General features: G+C 42.0%; 1 protein-coding gene across 2 annotated transcripts in view; it reads right to left on the reverse strand.

Annotated features, from left to right (window-relative positions):
• The window catches only part of DYNC1LI2 (dynein cytoplasmic 1 light intermediate chain 2), a 21822-nt gene extending 11858 nt beyond the window's left edge, over window positions 1-9964 (reverse strand). Inside the window, exons 1-4 of one of the 2 annotated variants that reach the window (XM_081018465.1) lie at window positions 9807-9964; window positions 5140-5213; window positions 4516-4632; window positions 3102-3332 (exon numbers count right to left, since the gene is read on the reverse strand). In XM_081018465.1, the coding sequence (XP_080874591.1) occupies window positions 3102-3332; window positions 4516-4632; window positions 5140-5213; window positions 9807-9937 (553 nt within the window). In that variant the 5' untranslated portion in view covers window positions 9938-9964. Of the gene's footprint in view, window positions 1-3101; window positions 3333-4515; window positions 4633-5135; window positions 5214-9806 lie in introns of those variants that run through there. The other variant, XM_081018466.1, reaches the window with a different exon arrangement.

Genomic DNA, 9964 nt, shown 5'->3' on the forward strand with positions numbered 1-9964 from the left:
CAGGAAGGACTAGTTAACAACATGCAAAAAGCCCGGGATCCTGGTCTATGGTTCCCAACGAAGCCAAGATGCTTTTAAAAAGGTCTGAAGTTAGCATACAAACCCTGACTTGTTTGGGAGAAAAAAACCAGGATTCCTCCCGGGTTCCCACAACAGGCTAGCAGTTCCTGGTTAGTTTTACCCAGCTGCACAAAGGGTGGGGGAAGTGAACCAGCTGGATGCACCACCATGCTGGTCACTCACAGTAAGCCAGGATAAGCCAGGAATCCTGGCTTACTGTGAAATGCAAATGCAGCCTTTAACTTGCAAGTTTTCTTTTTAGCATAAAGCAACACTCTCTCCCTGCATAAATTATTAGTCATTACTGTGATAAGTTTTAATTCAGCATTCAGAGACCATTTGTGTACATCTTGGTTTGAAACTTCAACACTGCACCATTTCAGGAAAAAATTAACAGAGACTTTGAAATGGTATTCCATTAAACATGTTATCACTAATTAGTAGATGAGACTTGGCAACTCATCCAACAGGCCCCACAAGCAGAAGTGAGGCAGGCATGCGCTGGAATGCCTTGTGACACTGACACTGCTGCTGCTCTCCTTCCTGAACCCACAGGGGAGGCAAACAGAGCAGGTAGCAGTTAAAATCGTGGGCACAGCTACTTCTCTTGGAGCAACATTTGCATTCCACTACTGTGGAAAACCGGGGAAGCCTGGTAGTGTGGATTGGGAGGGAGGGAGGCCTCTCAGACAAGAATTGTCCACTGGCAGCAGAGATGCATGTTAGAAACAAGGTGAGGGCCCGAGTCAAGGAAGGGCTGCAGCAATAGGATCCTTAGGCTGCCCTTAGTTGCTGCTTTAGGTACAATGATCCTTCTATGGGGGGAAAGCACAGAATCAGCAATGCTCTGCCCTCTGCATTTTTTAGCAGTTTACTTGGCAGCTTCCATTTCAGCAAAGGAATGAACACCACAAAAACTGCATGAAATGTGACAAAGGGGAGACACAGAAATGGCAATTTATTTTGCTGAAGCTCAGAAGCAGGCATTGACTTTGGTCATAATAGGCATCATTGGCACATGACTTGCCTCATGAGACAGATATGGAGTGACGTAATCCCCAATACAAAATGTACTTCTTGGTAGGAAGAAAGGGATTATTTTACCCACTGAACTTGATAGGATCCTCTTGGTTTAAAAAACTGCGCAATACAGCTTTGACAGCCACCTTTTACATTGTCCCACTAGTTTAAAATGAGTGCATCGTTAATGGTGCAAGTCTGCAAAAGCATCAGGAAATTCTTGTCAGATAGCATTTCTTTACAAAGAAGCAAAGTGTCAGAAAACTTTGGGACAGTGAGAAACCATTTCTTTCAATCAAACTTGCTATACTATGAATGAACTATATTTTCAGGAACATTACGGCATGGTGAAGAGAGGTTCTCCAAGTTTCAGTAATAAGTCCAAACCTGTGCAGTGGAAGAACATTCCAGCACTGTACCCCTTATCAAGGGAATGTGCAATTAGATACCACTGTCTCCTGTCCTGAACTAGCATCTATTTAAATGACATTTCTATCGTGCACAAATTCTGCATAGGTATTTTCATGAGCACACTTTCCACCTCATTGCATTAATACAGATTCAAGTTTTTAACATAGCGGCCAACTATGCATACCTGAGGGCTCATACAATAAAGAATACTAAGTAGCAATTGTGGTTCTTCTTACAGTCTTTTTATGAACTTGGGGTATTATAACCTTGAAATTGATACTATCAGTGACAGGAAAGCCAATACTACAGGATGTTTATTGGTTTCACAGTTGACTAAATTTAAATTATGCCTGTTTCTGGAATTCAGCAAACTGCCACTGTGCAGAAATGTTCCATACCTCACTCTGACTGTCCTCAAACTTACGGGACTCCTGCATGCATTAACTGATAACACATGATTACTCACATGTAAAAACCTCAAGTCATATTCCCTTAACTGCACTTCTCCCACCTCACAGGGGTCTACCTTTGTTGACCAAGCATGACTGAAGCTGTACAACCTGAATATATTTTAGTAGGGCTTGCACAGATAGACCATCAAAGTCTTCTAGATGTGGAGATACTTTAAGAAACAGACAAGTTCTATTATTTGCTATCAATCCCCCCATGTATGTGTGCATATGTGCACATTGCTCTGAATTTAATAGTCATTATTACTTACTAGTCTATTGCTTTTAGGTACTCTCTTAAATTTTGCAATGGATTTTATTATTATTGTAAGCTGTTCTGAGAGCCAGTTTTGGCTGGAAAATGGAGTAAAATAATAAACAATCTCCATGCTAACCAACCTTCTTGCCAGAGATTTCTAAAAAATATTTAGCAACATAAGCTCTTGACAATGTTTGTCAAGAGGGCTGCAGCAATAGGATCCTTAGGCTGCCCTTAGTTGCTGCTTTAGGTGCAATGATCCTTCTATGGGGGGAAAGCACAGAATCAGCAATGCTCTGCCCTCTGCATTTTTTAGCAGTTTACTTGGCAGAAACATGAAGTCAGTTTCTTAAACAGCCTTCAGTGTGTCTTGCTCCCCAAATATATGTTTTATCCATATTATTCCAAAGTCTCCACACCTTGTTCTGCAAGGATATGGAAAAGAAACTATCTGATTTGTTTACAAATCTCAGAGTTCTCACAATTCCAAACTCTGTAATAGGAATGACATTTTACAAGTCACTTGTGCATCAAACAAGTCCAGAACATATGCCCACAGCCACAATGCTCACCAAACTATCTATATTGTTTCAATTCATGTGCCAATTCCAAACTCGGTACTAGGAAAGAGATTTTACAAGTCACTTGTGCATCAAACAAGTCCAGAACATATGCCCACAGCCACAATGTTCACCGAACTATCTATATTGTTTCAATTCATGTGCAAAGCCTAGCTGAAAGGAAGACTCCCAAACATGTACTGCTGGCAGGGAGAATAAAGACAATGCTAGGCTACATGACCACTGGTGGGTTACAATAAGGCAACTGCATATGAATTTAAAAGCAATCATCCCGGAAAGTTGTAGGGATACAAAATAAACTTTCAGTCTCACATTACTTACATTGCTGTTCCATATCTCTCATCTCTTCAGGGGGGATTTTCAGCTTATCAATATGTTCACGCAATACACTTGCCCATTTCTGTAAGGATTCCATAACAGTCCATGGTCTAGACATATCTGCCACAAAAACGACAAGGGTCTCTTGTAGCGATTCTGCTGAAACAGCGAATTTCAAGAGCCCTTTATGGTACAAGTCCCCATCAAGAATCCAGACGTTACAACGGGTCTGATCTGAAAGGAAGGAGAGATGTTCTCATTAAGAAATCATTTTCCACGGTTATTATTAGTATTAGCACCTATATACTTCGCATTTTACAAAGAATGAGAAGACAAATCCTTAATCCCATAGGGACACCTATCTCAAGTTTGACACAAGTGAGACAAAAAAGGAAGAGGAAGGAACTGGAACCAGGATCAAGCAAATAATAGTTATGTGTGTGTATTGCAGTCACACACTTTGGCTTAGCTACAATGGATATTAGGACTAAGGGTTACTCCACAGCAGTGATGGGGAGCCTATGGCCCTTGAGATGCTGCTGGATTACAACTCCCATCATCCTTCATCACTGGCCACACTGGCACTGGCTGATGGGAAGTAGAGTCCAACAACATCTAGAGGCTCATGTGTTCCCCACGACTGTTCCAAAGGCTTCACAGAAAAAGTGGTTTTTTTAAAGGAGGGATTTGAAAATAAAGGAAGGACATGTCTAGACAGAAAAAGAGGAAGATCAAGGTCATTTCAGGGAGCAGGAAACTTGATGTTGTTGGAGCTGACTGAGAAAGTCACAAATATGAGTATGCCAAGATATTAAGAGCAGAGAGATAAGAAGTGGATAGCCATGGAAGATTTTCAAGTGAGGACAAAAGTCTTGTGCAGTATCCAGGAGGGGATAAGAAGTGTAGGGATTTAATGAAGGGTATCACATGGCTAGAGCAAAAACAGAGGTGAATCATTTTGGGAGCATTTTTCAACATATAAAGAACAAATGGATTAAATCACAGCTGCAATTATTATTCTGGGTAGTGGTGCTCACCCTTTGGAATGCCCTTCCATCAGATTTTAAGGAGATAAGTAATTATATAACATTTAGGAAACATCTGAAGGCAGCCCTGTATAGGGAAGCTTTTTAAGGTTTAATGTTTTACTATGTTTTAATATATGCTGTAAACCACCTAGAGTGGCTGGGGCAACCCAGTCAGAGGGCAGGGTACAAATTAATAATAATAATAACTATTACTACTACTACATATATTCACATGGGACTAAGCTCTGTTGAACACTGTTGAGACTTCATTCCATGTGAACATGCATAGTCAGAGGCTTTGAGAAGGCAGTAGAAAAATCAGCTGCTCTTTAGAAGAGGCCAGTCTTCAACTTTAAGCACAAGACATGCAAGTAAGGTAAATACATTACCATCTCGGTCTTCATCATGGATATTTAGGTACAGGTATTCCAGGCCTCTTCCTTTCTTCCCATGCTCTGCTCCTTGGATTTTAGTCATTAGTGTTGTTTTGCCCGAGCCATCATCACCTGCCAATAGGTTTAGAGGGCAGAAAACAAACATCAAGAAGCTCATCTCTTCCAGGAAATGATCAAGCCTCCGAGCTGAGAATTTAGTGGGCGCTGGAGAAACAACTCATTTATTCTGTTATAGGGTAGCAAAACAGCCCCATTACAGGAAAGAGAGACTCTCTTGATTTCAGCATCACAATTCACATTCCTAAGCTGAACTTACTCTTTCACTTACTCTACAAAAAGGTCACATTTGCATCTTTAATATTTTGAATGTATCTTCTTAAGGCTATTAACATGCACCACAAGCTCTTTTGTCAATACATTAGATCTAAGATATTTTGTCAGCACAAAAAAGATACAAGATCAACTTTAGCCTGGCTAATATTTTATTACATGCCTCCAAATAGGCTGTGTACTAAATTAAACAGCTCACTTTGTTCTATCAGTTAAATTTGTCTTAAAAAAGTAATCCAGTGTCAGAATTCCCATAAGAATCTCCCACTATTACTCACTGATACTTACCAAAGACAAGAATATTTTTGCCTGTGGGTAATTTAGACCTGGATCGTGTGGCAACTTCACTCAGTATTGAGTGCCTGCATAAAACAAGTTCACTTATTAGTTTGTCTGAGACATAACACAAATCAAATGGGGAAAAAAATAACTGTCAGAGGGCATTTCTGTGCAGGAAAGGTTTATGTATTCCAGGGGTGGAGAACCTCATGCTCAAGGATCAAATGCAGCCCTCCACAGGCCCCTCTCTCTTGCCCTTGGAACTCTCTCCAGGCCTCCCACTATCCCCAAGCCACACTATCACCAGTCCTGTTCAGCGCCCTCCTCAAGTGCCTTTGCTTGGCTGAAACATGTCCTTGAACTGTGATAATACCTCTTGCTTGCCAGGATAGAACATGGAGACACTCAGGGGTTGGATGTGCAAGTAAGGAACCTCTGGCTTTTGCATGGCTGGAATTTAGCCCCTTGTACAAATGTAAGAATTGTGTCCATTGGTTTACACACCTTTACCTCTGGCCCTGCCCTGGCGCACAGACCATGGGCCAAAAGAAGACCCAGAAGACACCAACCTATCACTCACCAGGATCATCCGCTGACTTCAAAGTCAATTAAATCAGGAGGAATGAGAAACCTGCTTCAGCCAAAGGGACCAAATCCCTCACAAGCGACCTTCCAGGTGCCATATTCCAGCAGTGGATGGGGCAAGAAGCAAAAGTGGACAAAGTAAGAGATGTAACTTTTACCTTCGTACAGGCTACATTCCAGCCATGCAAAAGTCATAAGTTTCTGTTCACACACAGACACTTCTCCATCTTCCATCCAGGCAGGGAAACAGCATTATCACAGTTCAATAATACATTCCAGCCAGGCAAAAGTACTTGCAGAAGGTATGCTGCAGAGCCAGTGAAGGGTGTGGCCTGGAAGAGGGTAGGGCAGCCAGGAGAGAGTCCTGAGGGCCTAGAGGGGTTGTATGTCCCTTACCAAGTGAGCTTGCTTAGTGCTCCTGCATGTGTACAGAGGGCCAAACAGAAATCCACTGATTTCACAATCCAGCTCCTGCAGCCATCCCTACATAGATACAGTTGTGTAGTGCAAAAGGCAGGTGGGTGACAAGGCCAGGGGTTTTGGATTATGTTCCCAGATTGTATAAAGGCTCTATGCTGTTCCCAACCTTTTTTTAAATAGAGCAACCATTAGGTATGCATGCTTGTTCAGGAAATGTACAATGTACAAGAAAACTTTATTTAAATCAATTATATTATATGATTCTATGTAAGTTATCTTCACTTAAAATTACAGTATGTATTATTTATTTCAATACAAACAGAAAGATCAATCCACCAGTTTTGGCCTATAATGGAGAACTACAATGACTGGAACACTAAGTGTGATGAGTTATGTGCTGTTTTTGTCTATGCAGCACTGCAATGACATTTGGTAGCAAAGGTGTTTTTGGAAACCTGACCTCTCATGAAATTCTGCTACTCTGAAGACAGCTGATTCACTGCTGATTGCTCAAATGATAGTAGTATATTTTAAGTCCACTAATCTTGTTAGTTTTGCTTAATAAAGTATTTTTTAAAAAAGCAAAAAAATATAACTTGTTTAGTTTCCAGTTTCACTTTAGTTACTGTGGATGAAATTTCTGGTTTTGTCTGTTTTAAATAGATATACACATATATCTTCAAGAAAAGCAGAACTCACTGATAATGCTGTCTAATTCCACTATGCAGGGAGGGGGCTATGCTACTACCGTCAGATTCTTTATTACTACAACTAATGCTTTCCTTAAATATTGAAACCCAGTAAAAAAAAAAATTCAAAAAAAGAGGGGGAAGAGAAACAGTACTACCTAGCACCACTATTCTGAAGGGAATTTTCAATGTATGTATTGTGATATACTTCTAGCAATATGTCAGCAGACCTGTCTCCACCAGAATGCAAACACAGACACTCATGGGTAACAGATGCTCAAATCCCTAGCCACTTAAACCTCATTAGCAATGTGCACATTAGCCTTTCCTTTATCCTCACTTTAAATTCTACTGAGTGGCTTTGCTCAAATTCTAGATCTTCTCCTAGAGCACAGAAGTGGAGCTGGAAGAGACATTTTTAGGCCAGACTGCCAGGTTTGGCCAACTTCTACAAAACATGTAGGGTTCCAGTAGCAGCTGAAAAACAAGAGTAAGCATCTGTCCAAATAAATAAGACCATGTCATACTAAATCACTCAGATTGCACATATAAAAAAAAAACACAATAGCCCTATTAGTATTTGTTTGTATAGATCTGATATACTCTCTCTTGCTCACGAGTACATCAAGTTATAATGCTACCTCCTTCACAATAGTAAAATTCCCCCAAGAGATAAATCAGTGGCATTGCTTTCAGATGCTCTCCACTGCAAGAGGCAAAATCAGAACCCATAATGCTTCAGTGGTCACAGAGCATATCTGATACTGGAAACAGCCTCTCTGTATATCACAATGTAACTCTTACTACCTATTCCTATAAACTCCCAAGGGAAGTTACATAATACTGTTAAAAATATTGTGCATATGCCAACACCTGAGCATAAACAAGAATAAAGGGAGCTCCCAAGCAGAGCATGAATTTCTGTAGTGTTTGCTGAGGGTCAGTTCTGCAACTTGATCTTGCAGTCCAACAAACATACACATTTATTTATAAAGCTATTTATAGACCACACCTCATACAAAATTCCAGAGCAGGTTACAACAAAATATACAAAAGAGCTGAGATACAACCAAAAACAATACAAAATAATCCTAGAAATGAAGACTGGATACAAAGGTGCTGCACAAGAGAGAACGCGTGAAAAAAATAGTTGATCAATATAGGGTATTTTTTAATATAAATTAAGCTATTTTACAATGGGGCTACAGAATCTCAAATATATTCACAGGAAAAAAATGATTTCATAATAATTTAGTTTAGTATTTGCACCTCTCTTTTCTATTAAAATTAAAGTCAAAGCTGCTTACAAAAAAAGATAATGCCATAATTGATTTCTCCAAGTTAAGAGCATTATGTCCAGTTCTGGGCACTACACTTTTAAGAAGGATATTGACAAACTAGCATTAAGAGGATGACAACCTGGATGGTGAGAGGTCTGGAAACCAAGCTCTGTTTAGAATGGTTGAAAAGTATGTTTAGTTTGAAGAAGAGAAGGGGAAGTATAATACCAATCTCCAAATAGCTAAAGAGTTGTCACATAACAGATGGAGCTCTATTGCTCAAGAGAACAGGACCAGAATCAGTGGAGGGAAAATGCAGGGAACAAAGATTTCGTCTAAATGCTAGAGTAATTTTCATATTGGCATTAGACAGTGGAACCGACTGTCAAATGAGGAAGTGGGCTTTCCTAAGCTAGGCATATATAAGAAACTGGACAGTCAATGTCAGGGGTGCTGTAGTTCCAAGATCCTGCACTAAGTGGGGAGGGCTCCTAGGTCTCTTCCAACTCTATAATTTAAAGGATTTTTATTTTTAATTTGACTGGCACTGCATTTTCAATCTACTCCATCTTCTAAAGCTGCCAAGATTTTATAACCCAGCCTATCAAGCAGGTGTCTGTGGGCAGTTCTGCAGCATTTGAAGAGTCCTTTGTCAGAGTGCTGTAGTTGATTCTACATTAAGCAGGTGTTTGGGCTACATATCCTCCAAGGTCCCTTTCAATTCTATAGATCTACAATTGAAGAAAAGAAAGACCAACACTAGATGCTTCAGAGTTCAGCCTGGCACAATATTCCTGGACAAAAGCTGTCAGGCTTGAACCACACGTTGGTTTAGATATTTTTCTCCGTTTAAATAGATGGGTCTGAGTGTAGGAATGTTGTTTTTAAATATACCAAGAGAGTAGGCTGGGTGAAAATACAAAGTGCATCCACTGCTCATCTAAACCACCATCACATGAACACTTGAGAAGTCAGCCCTGCTACGGCATGGGTTTCTGCTGCATTCACACTGAAAGTAATCATCAACAAAGCAATCCAGAGCCTGTCATTTTATCTCATTAGCTTTTTCAACAACCATGGCTGCCAGCTAGGTCAAGATTAGGGCTGCTGGCATCGCATTTTAAGTGGGCACAAGAGGGTAACGCTGCATTTTTGTTCCTGGGCCTCCATGGGGGGGGGGGCGGGGAGGTCCCTGCTGCATAATCCTTCGATGGAAAGCGGGGGTGGGGTGGGGGACAGAGAAGAGATAATCCTACTTGAAAAGGGATGCTCTGGACCCCACCGACACGTAGCTTCTTGGCTTCGATGCCTACAGGGCTCACATCTATGCCCCTATGTAATTGCACAGCGAAAAGGAGACAGGGAGGGAGAAGCGATCCTTCCTACCCCAACCAGCCCTTCTTCCTCAACACTCATAACTGCACGAGGCGCCCCTCCCAACACTAGGCAGAGCCGGGCTTGAGCTGTCAAAGAGCCACTGGCGGGATCCTGGGGCCTCCAGGCGCTCTTTGGCCCGCAGACCCGGCGGAGTCCCGGCAACGGCTGCTCCCGGGAGCACGGAGGCTCCGAGCCCACCGCTGAAGCCCAGTTCCCGTCAGGACTGTGAAAGGCAGACAGAGCAGCCACTGCCCCTCCCTGGCCAATGCCAGCCCGGCAGCCAGGAGCCGCCAGGAGTCCAGGCCAGCCTAGCGCGGTTCCTCACCAAAGGCTCTGCCCTTCGTCCTCCTCGCTGGCGAACTCGGCGGCCACGGGCCCGTCCGGCCCCAGCAGCTTCTTCTCCGCCAGCACCGGCGCCATCTTGCCAACGGCAGCCACCACAAAGAGTGACCTCATCCGCCCAGGCCCCGCCGAGAGGACCCC

The sequence above is a fragment of the Podarcis pityusensis genome, assembly GCF_964106645.2.
Source record: "Podarcis pityusensis genome assembly, chromosome: 8".
Classification (NCBI taxonomy): Eukaryota; Metazoa; Chordata; class Lepidosauria; order Squamata; family Lacertidae; genus Podarcis; species Podarcis pityusensis.